Source organism: Lichenostomus cassidix, chromosome 1, assembly GCF_008360975.1.
Source record: "Lichenostomus cassidix isolate B80296 chromosome 1, HeHo_3.0, whole genome shotgun sequence".
Classification (NCBI taxonomy): Eukaryota; Metazoa; Chordata; class Aves; order Passeriformes; family Meliphagidae; genus Lichenostomus; species Lichenostomus cassidix.
This window is the reverse complement of record NC_139479.1, coordinates 111,288,940-111,313,378: the sequence shown is the minus strand read 5'-3', so window position 1 is coordinate 111,313,378 and position 24,439 is coordinate 111,288,940. Positions and strand designations below refer to the sequence as shown.

The 24,439-nt window shown below is 40.0% G+C and overlaps 1 protein-coding gene across 2 annotated transcripts in view; it reads left to right on the top strand.

Moving 5' to 3' along the window:
- The window catches only part of CRYBG3 (crystallin beta-gamma domain containing 3), an 80,751-nt gene that overhangs the window by 10,584 nt on the left and 45,728 nt on the right, over positions 1-24,439 (top strand). The window contains exons 2-3 of one of the 2 annotated variants that reach the window (XM_085076360.1): positions 2,989-3,067; positions 15,107-15,534. In XM_085076360.1, coding sequence (XP_084932486.1) covers positions 2,989-3,067; positions 15,107-15,534 — 507 coding nt within the window. Of the gene's footprint in view, positions 1-2,988; positions 3,068-10,688; positions 10,819-15,106; positions 15,535-24,439 lie in introns of those variants that run through there. The other variant, XM_085076369.1, reaches the window with a different exon arrangement.

Sequence of the window (24,439 nt, the reverse complement as noted above, 5' to 3'; positions counted from 1 at the left end):
ATGCAAGAGAAAAAGGAGTGTCTAGCAGAAATAGCAACAGAAGGGCACTAGATTACATATCTGAGAGGCTTGGGTTTCTAGTCTTAATTGTGACAGGGTCTTTATTACTCTGAGTGTTATTTAGTATTTCCATGCCTGTTTTTCCTCCTCTTTAAACCTACGAAATGAGAATAATATCTGTCTAAATACGGAAACAAATGGCTGTGACAATTTGTAAATGATAGATAAGAAACCCATGGAAGCAAGTTGGCATGGCAGAGGTGTTTTCTGTCTTCCTAGTATCATGCTTTTCTCTTTTGTTTCTTAAAAGCTTAAGAGCTGCTGTGTCTGTGGTGTAGGCTGTAGAAGGTAACCTTGGCCCTTTGGGAGAAACTAAGCAATTTTATCCTAAACAACCCACGAGGCCTTTGTGCAGCACAGTAAAACCAAAAGTTCTTACAGCTTTTGTGCTGTAAAACTCCAGCCCTTTGGTTTCAGTCAGGGATCCATTTAGAACTGGGCCCTGGCTAAGGGGAGAAGAGGTTCTCACCAAGCAGCCTCTGTGGTGATGTGAGCTGCATCATTACAAATCACTGTGCTGTAAAGTGGATCACAGGCGGGGTTTTAACTCCTGGAAACTTCTGCTTCCTCTCCTTGATTTTATCCAAAACTGTGGCCCTGCTGAGAGCCCTTCTTGGCTGAGTTAAGGATGTAGAGAGATAACTGAGGTTGAAGAGGAAGGAGTGGAAATTTCTGAAGCTGGTTCTGCTGACAAAGTCAGCATGTTTGAGGAACTACACCCTAAAGCAAAAGGTTAAGGAATGTAGAGACACTAGAATATAAACCATGAAAGGGTGTGGGGAAATGCTTCCAGGGTTAGGGTTATTTTAAGCTCGAAAGAAAAGTTTTGATACTTATTTTTTTACTTGTTGATGTTAATATGCTTATCTACTGAATCACATTCCTTCGGTTTTGGTATGTATGCTATGGAATTTCTATGGCTAGCTAGAAGAAAGTAATACAGACATGTATTTCAACTGTAAACAAGAAGTCGGAAAATGAAAAAAGTTTGGGGAAAAGAAACACATGATGTAAAGGGAAGAATATGAGCAAAACAAAGTGATGAAATAATTCATCACTGGTAGTGTGTGCTGGCAATACTTAATGAAAGCAAGGATCTCATTTGTGGTCTGCAGACCAGTTCCATAAAGAGTGATACACTGAAGTCAGGAAGAATGTCTGGTAGAGATCAACCTCATTATTCCACTCTTAAGTACAGGGAATTCTTGTTCATGTCAAATGTAGCAGCATCAGGAAAAGCCATGCAGAACTGAGAAGGGTGTTTTGGTTTTTGTTGTTTGTTTTTTTTTTTAAACCAGCATTGAAACAAAAACTAGGAGGGAGAAAATAGGTTATGTGCAGAGAAATACTTTTATTAGTGTGCCAGACTGCCCAGAGTGATTGTGACATCTCCTTCATGAAACACATTAGCAGCAGAAGAAATTAATAGGTTAGAATATTAATTCCTCTGCTCTGTCTTCCAGGGAGGCAAAGAACAGCCAAGAGTTTCTGTTTGATGCTCTCCCTGAAAAAGCATCTTTGTGTCTATGAATGCATTATGAAAGATTACCTAAGGTGATGGTGAAAGTACATGTTTTTCGACTTGGAGATGATCTATAAATGGGAGGAAGAAGCTTTTCTTTTGATGCATCTGAAAATATACGGAAGATCTTGAAAAAGTCAATTGCAGGAGAATTCTGTTCTTGTTTTTATTCAGGGCATGCTGTCTCTGAGCAGCTGAGGAGGAAACATATATTTAATCAGGGTGGCTTTTGTATTTTGTGTGTATATCAAGGTATATTGAATATAGATGCCTAGTTCACAACAGGAAGAAAACCTTTCTTTTTGGGAATCTTGCTGGGATATGTTCACCTGTGATTAATACTCGGGAGCAGTAGGAGTACAGCAGCATATAAATCCTTTCTCCAAATCCTTGTACCAAATTCACCAAAATGCAAATAATTTGTTTTTTATTTAATAAGCTTTCAGGTCATCTCTTCACACAAGTTCAGAAATAAGGGCTTGTGCATTTGTCAATAGCAAAGTTAAATGTTTAAGACTAATGAAGAAGGGTATTCAAAGTGATTATGAATTAGTTGGAATACTTACTCATATGATATGTTGGTACAAAGTTATTTTTCTTCGAGTTATGGTACACAAAGGAGGAACAGATGTCTGTCTTTAGCATCACCTATATGCTTTTAAGTTTTGTGTAGCATAAAGGATTTGATTAAAATGTTCTCTGCAGGATTGTGTTTTAAGGATTGTTTTAAAAATTTGGGTTGGGGGCAGCGAGTTGGTTCCCTCCATCCCAAAGATAAGCTCTCAAGAAAATTTGAATTAATTTGTTGCATTTCCAATAAGGACACGTGTGATTTTGGACTTCTGAATTTTAAAATGGAACAACAGGTGTGGCCTTGGTAATAAACATAAGCCTTTCTAAAATTCCTTCTGCATTTGCATGGCCCATTAGGGGTGTTCAGTGCAGAGCTGTTCAATGTGGTGGCTGTGATTTGTGATGATTCCACCTGCCAGGAGTGCATTCCACTTGCTCACAGCCCTCAGAATGGGCTGTACCTTGTAGCTGCCAGGTGTGCCAGGTGGTTCTGGGGCAGTGAATGCTGCTGTGGTAAATCATTGTTCAACTCCAGTTGAAAAATAATACATCTGCATGGAAATCCTGTTTTCTTTTCACCTGGACGAGCTGAAATGCTGAGTCCTGTTTCTGAACGTTTGAGTTTGAAAACCTCTGTATGAGGTGAAAGAGTCAGCTTTTTGGGACTTGGTTTTTCAGTTACAATATGTGCAGAGTATGTACTGCAGTTTGGAAAATATGTTTTTCTGTCCTTCTAAGTTAAAGCTCTCTCGTGTTTAAATTGAATGTGTTGGCTCTTGAGTGGATTTGAATAATGCAAGTACTCAGCGGTACAACATATTTTTGTTTTTCAGTTCTGAAAACAAAGGGAGCGAAGCCATAAATTTAAAGAGCAGCCAAAAGGAAAGCACAGCTCTGCCTGCACTTTTGAAGGTAAGATTTTTATTCACAAATATTTATTTTAGGTAAAACCTGCCACCTCTGCTTGTGACTGTTTGTTGAGAATTCTGATGTTGGGCACATTCCTGCACTGCGATGTGGTACCTGCTTGCCATATTTTGGGTTAGGGTCCTCTGTGCCAGGGTTCCAATATACATGCTGAAGACAGGAAAACTGTTTGTGCTTCACATGCTTAAAATAAAATTCATGTATTTCCTCACACAAAAGAAGTGGGACTTCAGTGCTAATCCGTCATGCAGTTAGCCGGTGAAGAAAAAAACTAATATTTTTATCAAATTATGTTTTCAGGCATTCCTCTAAAACACCATTTCTATATAATTTGCAAATATCTAACCAGCAAGTCTTTGCTTGCCTGAAGGTCTGCTGGTTGCCAGCCAAAGCACTGTGAGATCTTTCTGCTGCAGTTTGTATGTACGTCGGCTGCTCCTCACCAGTTACCCGTGTTAGTCATGCTTGTCTTGTCCTGTAAGCATTGTGCTGCAGGAAAAGGACATGTTCCTCCATGATCAGGGCTTCCTCCTGTGGCACTTGACACACCTCTAGAGTTGTGTTTAGATTAGCCAAATATCATAAATAATGATGTATGGGACAGGGGATAGCAGCTGTCTTTGCTGCTGTCACATCTTGCACTGCACAGAGCTGTGCTGCTGATCCAGTCACTAGGCAATTTTGCTTGATTTTTTTTTGTTCCTTTTCTAAGTAGTTTTAGTTCAGTGCAGATAATATGGTGCCTGCATCCCCAAAAGGGGCTTGGCAAGTCTGCCAGATTTAATTGTAGGCTTCTTAAGACACTGAATTATGAGATTTCTATCCCGTGTTGGATTTATTGAGCACTGATGCTGTATGGAGAAGGAAGTGCTCATCCTCTGTATGGCCCACAGTTCCTGTGCAGGTGTTCTTTAGTATCTAGGGACTATTTGTTTGGGCTTCCCTGAAGTTGGAGGCATTGCAGTTGCCTCTACAAAGACCCCAGCAGGGTTATTTGATCAGTATAATTCCATGTTGACTATAGTTTGTCTACAGCAAGGTGGACAACTATGTTCAGAAGCCCTTGGTACTCGAGCAAACTCTGTCAGTTCAGAGCTCCTGGAAAATGCCACTGCATCCCTTCCTATTACCATAAATCATTGATTTTATGCCTTGGAATGCAGGCAGAAAGGTTTCTGATAGACCAGAGAAGATTCTGTCTACTTATAGTAGAAAATTTTCTCAGTTTAAAAAAAAAAATCTCATTTTTCTGTGTCAGATCAGTGAAAAATTCCAACCCAGGTTTTCCTTTGGAGGAGGATTTGGACTGAGGAAGGGGAAGCATTTAGCATATGTGCACAGGACTTAAGCACTAGGAATTGCTTAAAAGGAAGTATGAATAGATCTGGATCTCAAGGAAAAAGCAGGATGTGTAGGTGGAGCAAAGCAAGCGTAGCAAGTTTAAGTTACTAAGAGCATTTCTTTCTTGCCAAAAGCTAAATCTCTTTTTTTTTTTAATTTACAAAAGCCGCAATTCAGAACCTTTCCTGCTGAATCAAAATTTGTTTTAGTAAAGTCTTTTACTCAGAAATTGTGTTTTTATAATATTGTACTAAAAGTTGGTGCCAATATTAATGCTGTAAAGTTTTGTTCCAAGTATCTGATTTCTTCTTTGTCTTGCCATAACTTCTTATTTAACTATATTGTTTTAGACCTATGTTTAAAAGCCTAAAACCATGACATTCTCTTTGAAATAATACCTGATGTTTGTATAGGCTTTAGGAAGAAGGTGTGGTTTTCATATTACTAGAATATGCTGGCTCTTCAGCTGTACTGAGAGCTTCCTGTGTAACTTACTTTCCTCCTTCTTGAGCTGATCAAAAACCTTGTGGTACACTTGAACAGTTTCATATGCATAGTAGTGAGTACTTTAAGCACTATATTTTTTATCTTGTGTGCACTGAAATTACTACTAGGTAGTAAAAGCTTATTCAGAGGAGGTGGAGAAAGTATTTTCTGTTGCTCCCCCCAGCCCCCCCTTTCCTGAGGAAAATATTTTTCCATTTTTTTTCCTCTCACTGCTCTCTCCAATGCACACTTGCAATTTGGTAACACCTCATTGCCCAAAATAAGCAAAGAAGCCTGGACTGCAGCTGAGCAGTTGGAGAGAACTGAGACTCTTATCTATGGTCTTGGCAGTGCTGGGATGGTCTTTTCCAACCTAAATGATTCTATGAAAGGTATGACCTGTGTTATTAAAAGGTGCTTCAGCTTTTTTTGTTGAACCATGAAAGTTACTATGGGCTGAAAAAAATGATTATGGAAAGTGTACTTTGTGAAGAGTGTCTAAATCTTTACATGTGTCAGTTTTGGGCAGGTTTCCAAGCATGCCCGTGTCTCTGTGCTGTGCTTCTCCCTCAGCATTTCAGGTGGATGGTGACTAAAAGTGAAACCATGTTGTGTCTGTGTTATCTGTCACCAAGTTAATGAGGCATCATATTTCTGATAGACTTCCATGCTGTGATTTTGTATATTCATTGGCCATCTCAGCAGGAGGCCAGGGGCGAAATAGCAGAGGAGCTGTAAGTCTCTGATTTAGCAGCAAAGGTCGAATGTCTAAATTATAACTGACTGGGTGAGTGGAGATGGGAATTGCGCCCAGCTATGGTAGCTCCTTGACTTTTCTGAGCTCTTTAGACACCAATTCTTTACTTTACTCCTGTTACTTTTTCCCTACAATGTAATATTTAGCTCATAAAGGGAGGAAAAGATGTTTTAATATGCACCTTTTGAAAATATTAAGCCTAATTTTCCTGTGCCAGGGAAGCTTTATCAATCATCACTTGGTCACTTTCAAGAAAATATTACTGAAATATATTTGCTGTGTCTGTTGATTGGTTGTAGAAAGGACACCACCCCCTCCCAATATTTATTTGCAGATTTTGATTTGCTTCTGTTTCTCTGAATTAGGGCTGTAAAGGGTGTCCTTTTGGAGTAAATGCTCTGTTTGAGTCCTGTGATTGTTGAACAGATGGTTGTGTGGAAGTAAACAGTACTTGAACTTCATGTTGAGTGTACTAAGTATCTGCATTACATTGTGTCCAGTACATTTTGGTATATCATTAACCTCACTTCTAGTGCTACAGGGACTTTGTTTTCAAAGAGAATATTGCAACAGTGCTCCCTGCAAAAGCGTGTGTTACCTGCTTTTGGTGATGTTTTAAAACAGAGATTTGCAGCTGGGATGTGAGTTGGACTGCATGGAACAGCTGCCAGATAAACTGGCACAGCTCCTGTGGTGAGCACATGCTGGAGAATGTCCACTTCTAATGGTTTTGAGGAAATCACCCAGCTCTCTTTTTGGATGTGCTTGTTGCAGAGCTCAAACCTGGCTCCCATGGGTGATGCCACACTGCAGCAGCACTGGTGGGTGCTTGGCTTAGTTTCAGGAGCAGAGAATGGCTAAAGTGCCAGGCTTGGCCTCCCTGAGGTGTTCATCCAGCTGAAGGCAATGCCATGACAAATGGCAAATTCAGTTCCCTGCCCGTCATCCCCAGATGTCCTTCCTGTGGCATAGAGGAAATAGCACATTCTTCCATAACCCATTAGGAAGGAATTCTTAAGCATCTCAGCATGGGAACCACTACGTGGCCTCTGTCAGACTACCCAAAAGTTCCAAAAATTAAGTGCAAATTTGATATACCAAATGCATAATTTGGATTTTCGTATTTCAGTTGCATCAAATATACTATCATTTGGCCCATAGGCTCAAGCCTGAATTAGCTTGAGACAGTCTCAACCTCCATAGAAAACTCGGGGGCAGAAAGTACAGCAAAGATTATCTAGTCTGCTCCTCTGCCCCAAGGTGAGATCTCTCTATGTCATACCTGATAAAAGTTAGTCTGACTTGTTCTCAAAGACCTCCAGGGATGGAGATCTCTTAAGATCTCTGCAGCCTCACCAGACAACTGTTCTACCAATTTCACAGACCTTGTAATTAAAAAGCCTTTTTCTTAACATGGCATCTAAAGCTTCTGTTCTACAAATTAAACCTGTAGCTAATTGTCCTCTGACAAGTACTCCTGTATGTTGTGAATGTGGAGAAGGGATTATTCTGTAGCTCTGCTTTCTCACATGAATTTCATTTCAAGGCACCATAAAGATGGCTGTATTTAAGAGGTAGACATGGTATTAAATTTTGATGGCAAGGACTGCAATTATGTGATAAGATGGAGCCAGATCCTTTTTGGAGTTGCAACGGGTACAAGTTGGAACATGGGAAATGCCAGTCACATATACAAATTTTAATTTGTTTTTTCTTTTGCCCCCCTTTACTATAAGAATGGTCAGGTATTGGAATAGTTTAACAGTTTACCCAAGTGAGTTGGAGATTCTTAATGCTTGGAAATACTCAAAACAAAGCTGTATGAACCAGAGCTGCTTTGTGCAGGGGAACAGACTGCATGACCTCCCCAGCCACATTCCTTTCAGCCTAATTTGTGTAATTCTCTGTCACAAAATTTTTCATCCAGTGTGTGAATTCACAATTTTTTTTTAAAAAGTCCCATGAACTTGCTGGGTATAGGCAGCTGTTCTCACTGAATGTCCTTTATTCTGAGTATAACTTTAGGTTTTACAAAGAGTTAGAAATCAGAATTAAACTTAGAGTCTTAGTTAAGGTGTTGCTAAGGTATTGTCATGGTTTTATTTTATATTGACTTAATTTCAAAAATCTCATCACTTTAAATTTCACCACTAATTATCTGAGTAATGTCTGCTCAGGCTGTCTGTGAATTCCTGCTAAATTCCTGACCTAATAATTAGAAATCAGAGAGAGGGATTCTTTGTCTTTTGGGAGTCAAGGGAGATGGACTACTACTGCCAACCATGAATTTTTGAAAAACCTGAGGGTTACTTTTAAAAATTGTTGCTGTTGGTGCCCACAGCAACAAATGAAAGATGAAACAAAAATGGTTGTGGAGTTTGTGTAATCAAGATTTCTCTTGTGAAAGCTGAAAGCAGATCTTTTTCTCTTCAGCCATGTTGTGGGCTTTTGTTAAAATGGAATTTTATAGATGAATACCTGGTACCTTCTGGTTTCCCAGGACACTTGGTTAAATTGATGGTTGGTGTTAACAGCTGTATGTGTTGAGGAAGTTATTTCAAGATCATCTCATCTAAAGTCCTGGTAAACTCCTTTGTCATATTGAAGATTTTTAGAAAGAATGATTTTGAAATGTGCTTCCCTCTCTGCTACTTCAGTTCCTCAAAGAAGGGGTCATGAGCAGGGAACTTTGTTTCAGGATGGGTGGAAAAAAAAAAAGGGAGCTTAAACCTTGGTCCATTTGGCTCAGAAAACCAGCAGACAGATGAGAAGCAGAAGTGTGATGCCAATAGAATATAAGTGCAGGTAGAAATCACACTATCTCATCCCATTCCCAGTGTACAGTCTCCTTCTCCACTGAAAAAGGGAATTTCACCTTTTTGGGTTTTTCCAGAGACTTCAAAAAATTGTCAAATAAAGGTAAGAGAAATTGCTTCATTTTTGTGAACATATTTTCACTAAAAGGTAATAAAAGCATTGTACTGGAAGACTTTAGAGGAAAGAACAGAAATAAGACAATTTAATTCTGTTCTCTCTGGCTCCCTAGTAGACCTTGCAGTAATAAGGTCATGGTTGCATATTCAGAAGTGAATATCAAATCTTAATCTTCAATCAGATCTTTACAATAATTTAATGAGAAAATTCAGAATGCAAATTTTTTGGGCAACTCTGCAAATGATATGAAGAGAAACTTTATAATTGAAAAGTTAAATTTTTTATTCTAGAGACTTTCACTGAGTTTAAAATTCCCTGTAAAGGTGATGTAGCAGAAACTTTATTTCAGATTGTGTCATCATCTTCTCTACCTCTTCATTTGAAATGTTCACCGTCACCACTTTATCTGGTGGTCTCTTGTCAGGGAATGTATCTCTGGATACTTCTCAGATTTTAGGGGAATACTAAAGAGTTTCAGAGAATGTTTGTTTCATCTTTTCCTTCCTCAACTGACAAACTAAATATACATTAACGACTCCTTGCTGGTTCAAGGATTCAAATGGATAAACAAATTTTGGAAGTCCCAGTGCTGAACTTTGAACAGATGCAATTGTCTTTCCAAATGTTAAATAGTCATTGGCTTTAAATAGGTTTATTTTTTAACATGCAAAACCGATACAGTTTAACTAAAAGTCTCTTCCTGTTGTTTAACTTTTACTCCTGATTATGAAGATGCCATGATTTCATTCGTTTTCTAGTTACTCTTGTCTTCTGGGGTTGCCATGACCTGATTTTTTTTTCATGTCAAACCAAGCAGAGAAATGAGGATGTGGAAGGAAAACTTCGCAGTATTAAAAAGCCACTATATTCAGGTTAATTGGTTATTTGTAGAAATACTGAGTTCACTTTTGACTTAAATTCCCCCAAACCCTCAAGTCAGTCTTTGTTTATATTTTGGGATTTTTGCTTTTTCTCATTAGTTAAAAGGTACTTTTTAGTAAAGATAACCCACTTTTTTTACAATGATGGACCTCCCTTACATCATCTACACCACCACTAATTACTGGCTTAAACAGGAAAAACCCACCTCAACCATTTATTTTTAAAATCCATTTGTCTCATGAACACAAGTAACAGTGGGCTTTTAGGGTTCTTTTTTTGGTTTTCACCGTCTGAGAGTACTTTTGCCTGAATTTTTCTAGTTTCCTTAGACAAGTCTTGTTCCTAATCTATGTCTCACTATCTCCAATAGTTTTTCTTTAGGTTTCCATGTGTATTGCCTCCTGTTGGCTGCAAAAACCTAAAAGATTTCCCTCACAGTATTTAAAAAAACAAAAGCTTATTTCACATGTGTATTTAAGGCACCTCAGTGTGTCCCACTCACTGCAAACAAGTGGGAGATTGCACCAAAGATGCTTTAACCTCCCAGAGAAAGAAAATCTGCTGAAAAACCTGCATTAGTGACTCATTGTGGGGATGAACTAGCCTGCCACCAACCCCATCTATTTCACTGTGGATTTTGCTTAGCACGCAAAATTTATATACTCTATCAGTGTTCAAATTGAATGAGATGATCATAATTTCTAAATTAAATGTGGCCATCTCAGCTGTGTTGAAAGGTCAGAGTTAAGGCTAGGAACAAGACTAATTTTCCTGCACCCAACACTTCAACCTGAAACTGTTAAATGATTTCTAAATGCCAGCAAACAGAAATTCAGGAGTAGTGCCGTGACCCTTTCTCACATGGGTAAATTGAGATGCTGGGGTTAAATTACTTGGGATGAATTAGTGATGACCCTAAAATTCTGATGGCAAACCATCTTCTCCCACGAGCAGAGGAGAGATGAGGTGGTTTAAGGGAATGTGTGCAGGAGGCAGAATGTTCTCCAGCAGCAGCTCCCAGTGCAGCAGCACAGGCAGCCTGAGAGGTCCCTGTGCTGCTGTCTGGAGTTTCTGCTTCGCAATGAGCATTCATTCATGGGCAGGGAGATCCCAAATGTCTGGCACTTGTGGCTGGAAGCAAATGCTTTGTTCACGGAGATCTGTGCTTTAATGCTGTTAATGTTTTCATTCCACTCGTTAGGGCAATAAAAGAGATTGTGCTCTTGGCAGACGGACCTGAGGACCTCTGGCAATGACAGCTTTAGCCACCCAGCTGCTGAGCAATGGTGGTTCCAAGGATGGTTCCGAGGGTGGCTGCTCCCTGCTGGTGCAGGAGGTGAGGCAGATATGGCAAAGGCATCCGTCCTCAGGATGCTGCTGTGCCACCTCGGGGCATTGTTCACACTGCTGGGAGCCCTGTGCCTGCCTGCCAAGGTGCAATCAGGCCGAGGGCCATGTCTGTGCCGCAGCCAGGAGTGGATTACAGCCTGCAGAGCACACCTCGGCTGCCACCGGAGAAATGAGCTGAGCTAAGGGGCTTGTCTGCTGAGTGCCAGCTGCCAGGCTTCTGCTGTGCAGCGGGGTGGGAGCACAGTCCCCAGCCACAGCTTCACTGATCCCTGCAGTCTCCTCAGCCTCCTGGTTGAAGCCCTGATCTTGTTTGACACTCTGCCAGCTTCCCCTCCGCACCTCGCTGCATGCGAGGGCACAGACCCGTAGGATAATTCAGGTTGAAGGGACCCCAGGATGTCATACAGCCCAGCCTCAGTTCAGCTGCAAGGTCAGGCCAGGTTACCCAGGGTTTGCCCAGTGAAACTTGGAGGAACGAGTTGCCAAAGGAACAAGAGCTAATTAAAGCTTCATGAAGCATGTCACAAGCAGGAAAGCTCTCAGAGAGTGGGGAAAGGGGAGGCAAGGGGAAAGCTGATGACAGTTCATTATAACAGGAGCAGAAAGACAGCATTGCAGCAAGAAAATTTTTTTCCCTGCTTCAGCAAGGATCTCAAAGGGGATCTGGCAGGTAGTTTCCATCCAGAAACTGCTGTTTGCTTGGTAAGCCTGAGAAACTATTCAGACTGCTGTGACACTGTAAGAGGACTTCTTAATTTATTTTTTTAAGTGGACAATACGAAGTATAGCTAGACCAAGAGTCACTGGTGTTCCTTCGGTGTTGTGAATATCAAAGTGCTTGAGTTTAATTGTGACACAGAATCAAATGCTCTGTCAAGGTCAGCAGGCCTTGACTGCTGAAAACTGGTGGGATATATACCAGGGAAAGGATTTCTTTATATATATTCTACGCCCTTGCCTTTTTTCTTCCTGATTATTTGCTGGGGGCTTCTGTCAGAGACAGACTGGGAGAGAGGCATGGGGAAGGATAAGTGGAAGTTTCTGTGATACTGGCTTGTGGAATTGCCACCGTACTGCATGTTCATCAAGCACTTGTGCCTGAAGGCTCCTGCTGTGCTAGAGGCTTACTGGCTTTAGTAAAGTAAAATCATATGCTTTCGTCTCAGTAATTTGAATGTGGCATCATCTTAAAATGCAAACTTCAAAATCTGCAGGAGGAGCAGTGCTGTTTGTATAATGCCTAAACAGCGGCTCAGGCTTTAAATTGAGATTTTGCGTGCAAATGATAAAATACCAATAGCTCAAGCTGTCTGTTAAGGCAAAGTGGAGCAGGAGGGAGAATAAATGGAGAGTAGGTTTGATTATATTGAAGAGAAGAAAGAAGGATTTGGATAGTTTCTGTGTTAGGACTTAATATCCACATATATCTTCAAATAAGCACAGTGTAAATGTTCTCCGAGGCTTTTTTTCATGCAAGACGCTATTTATGGTTAAAGGTATGGAAGGACCCTTTCATATTAAAACTTCCTGTTCTTTTGATTTACCAAAAGTTAAGTAAAGAAAGGAAGATTAAAGAGGAAGGAAAGTCTAAATAGATTTCTGTTTCTGGAAGCAGAGACTACAAAACAGCTTTTCAAGCAGGGCATAAATTATGCTCACAAATAAGCAGCACAGTCTTTCCAAGTGTTATGTCTCAGAGCTGCTCAGAGAAGACTCTCACATGTAGAGATTTAACTATATTTGAAGTCTCAGTTCCTAACAGGAAAAAAAACCCTCCACTAGTTCCTGAATACAAATGGTTTTAAAAAATGGGCAAAACCTCACCAAACAAAACAACAACAAACAAAAACACCTGTAATACTAAACTTGTCACGTTTTTAATGTCACGGTTTTTTATAGTTAATGCATTTAGTTGTTAACTTCATCAGTATCGTAATAGTTAATATAAATGTTTATCGTTTAAAAGGGTTATATGTGCAGAGAAAAAAATAAGATTTGTGTGCATTTCCTGCACTGAGATACTCTTTTAGATGAGAGAAATCTGTGTGAATGGTACGAATCACAAGGGAGAAATTCCCTCCATCACTTAAAGCTGAATTAAAATCTGGTATTGAAGAATGCTGAGGTAATAGTCAAAGTGAAGGAAGATACTTTGACAGCAGAACATGGTAGATTATTCACTTACAAATTTTGGAAAACAATCTTTTTCTTATTTGTTTTGTATTTCCTTATGAAAAGTACTCAGTTCCTGGGAGATAAAGTTAATTATTCAAGAGATTAATTCCAGACTCGTGTGTTACTTGCTTAATACTGAAGACAGCAGTCAGAGCTGTGGCACATCTGTAAGCTGCACTGTTGGCAGCTTCACCTCCAGGGGTGGGTTTGGGTAGAGTTGACTTGTTGAAGTGTTAAATCTCTGATACCATGGGGGTGTCTGCACCCCTTTGTGATATATCAGCTGTTGAGTAGCGCAGGATGTGGGGAAGCAGTTGGGGTTTGTCACAAGTGGAATGAAAAAAGGCCAGAGTTTGACTTAGCCCACTTTTAAAAGTTTACTTTGACATTCACTGTGGTGTACAAGTGTCTTGCCTGTAGGAAGAAAATGGAGGTTCTGTGGATTTCTCAAGGACAAATTAGTGCTGTTCAATTTCTATCCTCACATAAACAATTCCATTTTCAACACAGGCTTCTTACTAATATTAAGCAATTGCATCTGCTCTGGATTTAAAAGGTGAAAAAGTATCGCTTGAAATTTAAAGACCACTGCTCCAGTATCACTAAATATATCTTGAAATTTCTTCAGAAATTGCTGTTCCCCAAGGATGAAGCTGAGTTCATTAAAACACTTTTTTCATCGTTAACATGATCCTAGGTGGCCTATTAGCAAATAAGACTACTGGCTTCTCTAAGGTTATTTCAAGTGGAAATAGGTTTGGTCACCTAGTGGAAGTGGTAGCTCTCTGTGTAGGTTGGATCAGTAGGTGTTGCCCAATTTGAAACAATTACTCTTATCCAAATGTATTGTTGACACAACTGAAATTTGCATAGGACTTTTTGTTCATGTTCATTCCCACTCCTGTTGAGCAGGATAGATTTCATCTAAGAACAGCTGGGGTAACTTTAATCTGTTTTAATAAACTGGGTTGAATCAGGAATTGAAATTACAAAGGTGGTACTGCAATGGTACAATAGGCAGCAATAGCCTATGGCACCCACTAGGAAGGGTGGGGATGGGGGGGAGATGCTTCCCAGAAAACTTCAGTCCAGGGAAAAAACATTTGCAGATTGTGAAGCTGAAAATGTGGTTGCATGTGGTGTTTGTGATGCCTTCCAGTGAAGTTCCATCATCCTTTTGGGCAGATGGTCTTGACAGAAGTACCACGATCTTGGACAGCAGTCCTTGGGTCTGTGAGAGGAGCTGACACAGAGGAAATTCAAGGGCATAAACTGGTGAGGAATTGAGCTTGCCTTGCCTCTGGGCAGATGCTCAGCTGAGTTGAGGGAAGAAGTGAACATGTGGTTTGAATGAGAAGACCTGCCTTGGTTCTCATTCCTGTCAGTTCACTGATAGGGCTGATAGGCTGCTCAGAAGGTCAGAGGTGCAGGGGTGTTGCTGTGTAGGACTTGTCTGTGTGGAAATCTGGGCAATTTGAGCACAGGAGACTGGGGAGCTGTGGGAGACAACAATCCATTTGGAAACAGAGCTGTGGAATTGAAGGAGAGCTGACCAAAGGGTGCAACATTGGGTTGCTAAGGACGGCAGGTAGGATTCATCTCTGCAATGCAAATTGAGTTTGGTTTATCCCAAGTCTGTTCTTGATTCTCCTCGGTTTTTCAGAAGTGCAGAAGGCTGTGATGTGTTTGTGTTTGGCTGTGGTGTTCTTGCCTGAATTTGCAAGCTGAAAACTGTTCTCACAAGCACATGGAGGCTTGTTTGTGAAGCTGTGCTCTCTGAGGGCATTAGTCTGGTGTGTGAAATACTGTTCCTTGTTTCTTCCCCATGGTTTTTATGCCAGTTGAAGCAATTATTTCCATCTGTCCTGTGTTTTTTCCCACTGCAACTGCTTTGGGAATTTTCTAGCCTGTGTAGTCCTTTTTACTTTTTGTGAAATTGGAACCTCTTTGGTATGAAAAGAGAAGACAGCAAGCAATGGGCTTTGATCTTTTTGAATGCTAGATCTCCTGAAAGGAGTACAAATTAAAATCAAGGAATTTGGGAACGTGTGACAATGACAGGAAACATCATCTTTACGTGCTTTTTGTATTTATCTTAGGCTTGTCAAAATGAAGAGAAGAATCATTCCACAGAAGAGCTTAGCAAGTCTGAAATCCAGGAGGAACTGAAAAAGGCCAATAGCCTTCCTAGTTTGACTCCTGGAATCAAAACAGCAGATAAAGACAAGCAACCCCGAGAAGGCTTTTTTCATTTCCTTGGAAGCTTATTTAATATTGCAACAAAATCTTCTTTGGTAGAATCTAAACCCTCTACCTTCCAAGATGAACCCAACAGATGTGAAAAGGATTTACAGAGCACAAATACACTTCCAAAGGACGTGCAGCCAAAGCATCCGAAAATTGAGGAGCCTACAGCTAGAAAAAGAGAGGATTCTGTCAATAAAGATGCTGCCATCTTAAATAATATTGAGAAGGATATCTCACAGAATCTTCGAGGAGGATGGAAACAATCCTCAGATACAGAAAAGTAAGTTTTATCATTTATTAATCCGCTAGTGTTTGTGTGCATAGAACTATGCTGTCCAAGTTCTGCTGACTGTATGACAAATGTCTGTAATTTCTAAGGGTGGTTGGAGTGTCCCTGGTTTGACTTTGTGCAAAACTCCAGTAGCAACTACTCTAAATAAATGAGATAGGGAGAAGTCAACTGCAACAAAATATAACTTTTAAATAGTTGTTTAGAAGTCTCCTGACTGGATGTGACATTTGCAAATATGTTAACCAAAAAAAAAAAAAGTAAAGAGCTTATTTCCATCCATATTATGGCCTAAATAAAGGTTTGAATATTCATCCTTTTTATATTTCAACAGTTCAATAACTTTACTTCTGCAAGTGAGGTTTTCTCATTTTTAAATTAGCTTTCCTAGTTTGACTTAATGACATTTGCTAATATGACTTTTTTTCCCTAGTTCTTTGGGGTTTTCCTGTAATCTAAAGGTTATGTAAAGCACTCAATTTCAGTAAGTCCAAATATGGAGCATTCCTTACAGTCCTATTTTTAGAAAAGATTTTTTTAAAAAGTGGTGCCAAGGGCACCATTATGTGTTTGAGAGAAGAAAAGTTAAAATGCTGGCTGTGGTCAACGCTGTGTATTACAAAACCTTTCTGACTGTCATAAACATATGTATTAGTTTTCCCAAGACATTTGTAGCTGTTATGTTGAAAATTTGACTACATGTGGGTCAGCACAGCACAGGTTTGGAGTTGGTGTGAATGTATGCCTGTGGTAACCTGTCCAGTTTTGGACAGGTGTGTAGAACATGGACTTGTTTGTGGGCAATGGATCTGCAGGGGATGATTACTCAGACTTTCAACATAGCCCAGAGTATTTCTTTCAAATTTAAACAGAAACTGGTGATGGGGGGTAACCAATAAGTCTCTATCATAGTGCTCCTGCTTGTATTGCAGAATGTACTGAGAAGAAACACCTTTTTCTCTTTTAAGTTTTTTAAACTAATTTGAGTTGTTCCCAGTCTATTTACTGGTGGCATGTGAAGTGTTGCATCTCTATACAGGAGCTGAGAGACACCCAAAAGAGGAGATTTGCTTATAGAATTCCACTTCCACGGTGGGGATGTCTCCAGCACTCTGCCCTTACCTGTTATTCTGCAGAATAATGATTTGAAGCTTTATGTTATCAATGCAGTGGCTGATCAGATATGAATAGGGCATGTGATACCTACTTAGGTGAAGTTAAAACTGTATTTCCACCTCCAAAGTACAGTAATTAATAATAATAATAATAATAATAATAATAATAATAATGGTTGTGTTCTTTTGAGCACTTTGGTTTGATCTTTTGTTTGATCAACTGGTTTTTATCGCAGACTCTTACCATGCCATCACACATCTGACTCTGCTTTTTCCAGACTGCAGCTCAGCATCACCACTTTGATCAGTGCAGGAGGAAAGTTCTCCTCCCCTCTAGTTGTTCTCTGGAGAGGCTCGGCAGTGTGGTGTTGCTCACTCTAGCTCCTGAACAAATTGTGTTCCCTAAAACCTGTTGGACAGGCTGGGTTGGTGCATCAGTCTCTTACTGCTATTTGCTGTTTCTGTAGTATGTATGCAGTCTGTATGCACATCTTACAGGGTCAGATAGATCTCATTCCCTGTTTGCTGCTTGTGAATTCTTCAGAAAAATGTGCATTAATAAAATAAGGCATTAATAAAAGTTTGCAGAGTTTGGAAAGTGTGGGTATTAACTCACTGAAGTGACCTCTTTGCCCTGTTGAAATATTTTTCAGTTTGGTTTTTTCCTTGAAGTCAAGGTTGCAGTTGGATTTTTCAATTGACCATCCTTTGACATGGTCCTGCATTGTTAGATAATCTTTGCAAACCAGTGTAGGTTTTTTTTTCAGTATAGTTCACATATCTCATAGCCAGGAAAGCATGTAAGATGTGGAGGTAATGGAGGTAAGGATAATTTGGTCTGTACACCAGAAGATTTGAATGTTTTTCCATAGAAAAAAACTTTTTTAAATGAAAGAAAAATCTTTTTCATTGTAGCTGTTGTAAATCAGGGCGAACATTAAACCAATCTATGTCCTTTTAAGCTGATTCTCAAAAGTACAGTGTACATTCTGCCCTTTTTGGCTTGGGATACTAACAAGTTAGACAATCTCTGTGTAACTTTAATTATGTTTTTCTCTTCCTGACCACACAATGTGAACTGCTCTTCTGAAGCAATTAGCAAAGAAAAATTGGAATGACAGTGGGGAAGCAGAGGCTTGCATTGTTTAACTTTTTTAAAGTTTGAATCAAGGATAGCTCTCTTTTATGGAAGTGGTTATGATGGATTTGTTGTCTTTTAGTTTATAAAACTTTAAAGGATGTAGAGTAGTTTATTCTTTCCAATACTAGCTGGGTTTTTCACTAAATATTAACTAGCTGGTACTCAATTAGCATAGTTAAACTGTAAAAATGCTCTTGGTTGCTGCCAGTTGGCTGAAGAGTCTTGTTGGAAGTTGGTGCTGAAAGCACGTGAGGAATGATGGGGAGAAGGGGTGAAGATGTAGCGCAAAGCAACAGGAAGGTGTGGAAGCTGTGCAAAGATGATGTGAACCTCATCTCTTGAAGACTGAGTCCTAAAAGTCATCAGAGGCTTGCTAGTGAGCCAAGTAAAGTCATATGTACTATTGATTGCATTGATTGTTGCATTAAACTGCAATTTTAGCATTTGATATAGAGGCAGGATGTGGCAGAGAGCTTCACGAATCCTTCAGACCCACTGCATTATTAACCTTACAGCAGTTTCCTCTGTCATGAGGAAGATGTAAATGAATTTGTTAATTCTAAACTACAGTGAAATACTGCGTTAGAGATGGTCTGTGCTCAGCGAGGAAGTTGCAATGATAAGTGGAAGAGGGATGGTTGTTAGATTGCATAATCCCCATTAGAGTTGTTTAAAAAAAAAAAGCCTTAACCAAACAACCTTTCAGATCTTAAAAACCTACCAAATGGTCTCGGAGGCCTCTGCTCAGCTAACCTCATTCTCCTCATATCCTTAAAGCAATATTTTGCGAAATACAAGGATATCAGAGTGCTCTGACCTGTAAACTGAGGTTAATTTTGCCCTCAGTGGGAGGTCTGGCACTTGGTAAAGACTCGAGTTTCCAGGCCTTGAGCCAAGGAAAGTGGAATTCATGAGCTCAGTGTGTGGAGTACGTGTTTGTGAGGGACAAAATGTGTAGGTCACATTATTCCTCCATCACCCTGGCTGGGTGGCTCAGAGGTAATCTGTACCTCAAAGGCTTTCACTCCTTTAATCCCAACAGTGGCAAGTGGTAAAGGAGGAGCACAAAAGGCAAAACCATCATAAATTTGGCAAAGTCTCTGGACAACAATTACTGTGGACAGTAATTGCAGCACTGAAGATGGGTGAGGAGAGTTGGGTTGGCAAAGTGTCCAGTTATTTCATGCCTTACTCTTCCATTTCTCTGGAGTGGTTAAAGGTTTCTTTGCCTTGAAGAAGCAAAGTGGAGCAAAGTAGGGTATTTGCTACTTGTAGAAGAACCTCTTAGATAAGATTGCAGCTTCTGTGTAGAATGATTGGTATAAAAGTGAAAATTTTGTGCTTACTCTCAGCCTTTGCACTCCTCAATGATGTTAAAAGCCAACCTTTAACTGAAGAAATAACACCTAAAAATAAAGCCATGGAACAGTGGGGATGCACTTCCCCTCATTTCTCATTGCTGAATGTCTGCATGAGAGAGATGACAATTTCATGAAGTAGGTGACAAATGTAAAATGCAGATTTGCCCCATTGTCTTTGTTGCCTATAGTGTAAAATTCTTTCACTTACACATATATTGCCTGTCACTAAAAAACAACAATTTGGCTGCAAAAATCGAGACTGTTTCTCTAAAACTCCTGAGAATGGACTTCCTGCAGTACATACCAGCCATGGTAATGGGTAGTACCTTGGGCAGGTGACTGAGGACAAAACTTTGACAGGTGCTTTCCTTTCCCCCTGCCCCAAAGACTGATGACCCAGATCTGTTCTATTGACTGCTTGCCATTTGTCTATCTTCCAGCAGATTTTTATTTTTTTTAAATATCCAGTAACAATAAGTGGATGTGGCAAATAGTGGTGTGCAGAACAATAGTGCTTGGGAAACTGCACAGCTTGTTCTGGGGCTCAGCAAGGAGGAGCCTTAGTGCATTGCTGAACATGGCTGAAGGGACAAGAATCAAAGTTTTACCTACTCTGAATGTTTTCATGAAATAATCCTGGTTAAGACACTAATACCCCATTTCAACAAAGTACTTTAAGATCTTTCCTTCTTCCTTCCTATGTTCTTGTAGACTTGGAAGTGAGTAAGAGCTCTGAACTCCACAACTGCAAGGATTTTTTAAGTGTAGGTAGGAGGTAGGAGGGGGTGATTTCAAAAGCAGATGCTCAAAACGTGCATTTACACTTCACACACTACTAGGAATAATTTAATGAGAGCATTGCAAGCAATTTCTTTCAGAAAGGGAGATAGACCTAAGGAGAAAAAAATCGGTCTGTTTACAGTTCTACTGTGTTATACATTATTGGGTTCTGTGAGGGGAATGGGTTTTTTTTTCCTGTTTATTTTTAAGTCTAGTAAACCTGTTGCTAAGCATCTAATTGATGTATATTAGTATTAGCAATTACTTGGTACTGTCAGAAAATCCTGCCCTTTTATTTTGCTCTGATAGAAATACATCTGATAAAATCCTTCAGGTTACATAATTCTGGTTAATAGGTTTGTTTCAGAGCTTGTAATTCTCCTTTGTGTTGCTTGTCAGAGGCAGGCTTGTGGTGATAACAAAACACAGCCCTTAATTTGTCTGATGGATTGTTGTGTATTGTGGTTTTGATTCAATAGTAGCGACATTCATCTCTCCCTATAGATGCCTTTGGCAGAAAATCAAAACTAAATGAACAGAAATTAATCACTTAATTCCAAGCAATAGTCTCATCAGGTAATTCCTGAGGAGCAGTGTAGAGGAGTGGGGAAGCTGCTACTCCTGCATTTGTTGGTGTTGATTTGTTGATCTTTTGAAGGCTTTCTGGCCATGGAAATGTGATGTTCAGTTGCTGGTGCTGAGGTGGGCAGGGAGTCCTGGCTGGGAGCGACTTACCTTGAGAGGGGTATAAACTCAGGCAGCTCCACCCTTCCAGGCCAGCCAAATACCACCCCAAATTAGAAGGCTGCCCCAGGGAAGGATAAGGGTCATCCTTCCCTGATTCCCTGGGTGAACTGGGGAGGGTGGTGACTCTCAGAGCTATACTGTAGGAGAAACACAGTCCCCAAAACATTTCTCTACCTGCCAGAGAGGGTTGCCTACCCACAGCTGGGATGTGGTCCAAAGGAAAGGGTCTTGTTGGTGCCAAAGCAAAGATCTGTGTGTTTCTGAAGAAGGAAACTTTATATTTTATGAGTAATTCTTAACAGATGTGTGATGCAAAGTTGAGCTAAATTAAGTCAAAAATTAATTCATTGGATTGTTTTCTCCGCTGAACTTTTATTTAGTAGGGTTGTTTAGGACCTGCTGCCAGGCACTGGGGAAATATGGCAAGGAAGAGCTAGGAGTGATCCCAGGCCCTTTGTGCCTTGGTCTTGCAGCCTCTGGTGTCCTGGTCAGCCTTGATGTGTGCTCTTCCCCTTCAGACTCAAAGAATAGGGTTTCCCAGATGTGGAAGGTAATCAAGAAAGTACTACCCTAAAGGGCAAGGGGAAGGAAAAACATTCCTTGCAAGGTCACAGAGACTGTGTTTGCTTTTATTAAAATTGTCATTGACTCTTAATTGCCCTTATGGAACATTAGCTTTGAAATTTCCTGCAGAATCAACTGTGTGTAAATCACTTTGTTCAACCAAACTTTTGACCTTTTCAAATATACATTGGGATGTCCCAGGACACTAAGTATTTCCGACTGCAGATTTAAATCATGAAGCTATCCCCTCTGGCTAAAAAATTGTTTTCTTTCATCTGAGTTGTATATGGCAACTATTTGGTTAGCCCACAGTGTATTTTTTTCCAGCAAGTCTTTCATTTTTCCCATTTATGAATATCTTACATGAGCACAGAAACCAGCTGGCTGGCTAAATTGGATTCCAAGGTTTTTCAAAGTGACTTTAAGACAGTTGTTTCCAGACAAAGTACCTTAACATAATTTTAAAAAAAGCTGTCAGTTAAGTATTCAGAGGAATAAAATTAAAATAAACAACAGCATAATTTTAAGATGGTCAGAGAGGGATAGACAGGAATCACAAGAACCTCATCTAGATCAGTGATTTTCAGCCTGTAGCAGATCTCTCTGGTGGCTCCCTCTGCAGGGTCTGTGAGAAGAGATTGAGGAAATCATGCACAGATATGCTTATAAAAGCAGGAGGCTGCTGAGCTGGGGAGAAAATGTCTGGAATGTGAGGTATGGGGGAAAATTTGCCATGGCATGTTTTGGGAGAGGCATGTGTTGCATGCTGCAGCAGCAGGCTGGGTAGCAGTGCCCTGCTGTGCCACTGAACTCTGCTGCCTGGGGGTCTGAGATGCTCCATCGAGCTCTGTGGTCTTCCTCCACCTTTTGGAAAATGTACAGGGCTGTCTGCTTTCTGCATTATTGTATGGTACAAATAAGGTTGGAGGGATTGCCATCTCAATGGCAATTTCAATTTCACTTGAGAAAATGCCAGCAGTGTGTTCTTTACGGATGCTTTGGAATGAGGCATTCAAGGTAGCAGGTTTGCTCCTGCTCCAGCCCTTCAAAATCAACAAGGTTGTTTTATAACTGCTGCCACTTGGGCAAGTTACACAGGATGTCTGTCATATAAGATGTCAGAACATGTTCCCCTCTCCTCCTTCAGTTAGTCCCCCTTTAACTTTTTATATCTTTCAGAATAGAAGGAATATCTACCAGCACCTACTTTTGACAAATTTAACATAACTCATGTTGACATCCTCTCTTTTTGCTGTCAAAATCTTCTGTGAAACTGATTTAAGGCTTTATAGGGAATTGAACAGCTTCCTGTGAGGACAGGAAAGAAGGAATCTCCTAGTATTTGAAATATGTGACAGAATGCACACTGGGTTCTTTGTATAATCAGGCTTTAATCTGTATCCTCACGAGTAAAAAAAAATTTTGCAAAGAGTTTTTAAGGTAAGTTCTGAACTGACATATTCTTTTGGTGATCAGAAGTGAAGCAAGTCTCTAGTGACACTTTCAGAAGACTTTTTTGTGGCACAGCCTGCTTCTAAGTTTGTTTCATAAGACTTGCAGCTGAATTGCTGGTGCTGCATAGGAGCATGGGTTTTCATTTTTTAAACGTCTTCTTGTTGCATGAGAGTATTCAGAATGAATATGCTTCTATGTGCTCTAAAAGGAAATGCACTAGAATTAAAAAGGGTCTGCTGGCAAAACTTTTGTTATATGTTGAGCAGCAAATTCTTTATCAAAGGTCAGAGATCCTGAAGTTGCCTTGTTTGTGGAGGAAAGGTTGGTTCTGGTTTAAAATGGAGTTCAGTGACAAAAGCCTTGGTGGAATCAAGCCTGCAGGAGAGCAGAGCTGTGTTGGGAGAGACTGGCACAGGCTGAGGCTCTGCAGCTGAAGCAGGAGTGTAGCCAGTGCTCCTCAGGATTGGGTTTGTGCACAATGCTCCAAAGGGCAAATGGCTTGGAGTCTTCCTCAGACTTCAGATTGATCAGTTGGAGCATAAAATTCCCTCAGAAGACAAACAGAGAGCAAAAAGAATTGGGGGACATTATAAAGATCGCCACATAGGCAAAAAGGAAACTTCTGAGTGTATTTTTTTGTCTGACCATGTGTAATGAGTAAGGATTTGGGAGAGTCTGTGGCTCAGATTAGTGTAGGTGTAGAACCCAGTCATGCTGGCTTCTCTTTGTCATCCCTTGAGTAGAATTTACCTATTCATTCCATATTGGAATGCTTTGGGTTTCAGAATTGCTGAGTTCCCATGAAAAATTCAGAGGAAAAGTTGGATTCTGAAGGCAAAGGGAAAGACACATTCCAGGTTTCTTTGGAGTACTGGTTCTCTCCACATGTTTGTACATAAATCTAAATTCTCCCCACTGCATATCACACAAAATACCAACCGCTAAATGAAAGATAGTCATTAAAAGGTAATTCTTGTCAAGCTGTTTATTCAAAGTCATGCCTTGGTTTTGGTGGAAATGAGTGTTTGGCATCTTGCAGTACCATTAATGTGCTCACTTCAAATGTATCATTACAGCTGATCTGTTCAAGATTCCATAAAACCTTTTTTTTTTTTTCTTTTTGAGAAATGGTGCCAATATGTGTTCTGCTTGTTTTCTTAAGAGAAATTTCATCTGGATTCAGGACACTTGTAGGCCAACTTTTATTTTTGAGGTTGGAAGAAGTATAGAGGAGCTGATGGAGTTTGTAAAAGCTTAATAGTGATTATTTAAAGCAGGAAAGGTTACTCAGTAAGGTTAATTCTGAATAAGAGCATGATCAGGTCTTACATTCTTAAGACTTATTTATAGTATGACTATGACTGATGCTGAGTAAATATGCTGCACTATAGAACTGAACAGATCCTTCCCCTCACATTTTTAGGATCTCTGGAATTTTAGAAAATATTTTCTAATGAAGAAGAATGTTTTCTGTGAAAAGGGGGGAAATAATGTTTTGGGGTTTTTTACTACCCTTTTTCCCACTGTGTTTTGGGTGGTTTTTTTTCACTCAGAAGTGTTTATGTTTCTTTAGAGGGGTGTGAGTCCTCAAATCAGCTTTTCTAACAAATGAAGTGTGTGATGTTGAGCAGCTACCACTGCTGGTATCTCTGGAAACCAAAGTAGTGCTATAGAAGACTAAATGTAGGCATCTAACTTGGCAAGTGCTTGGGAGATGTGCTATTTATACAGGA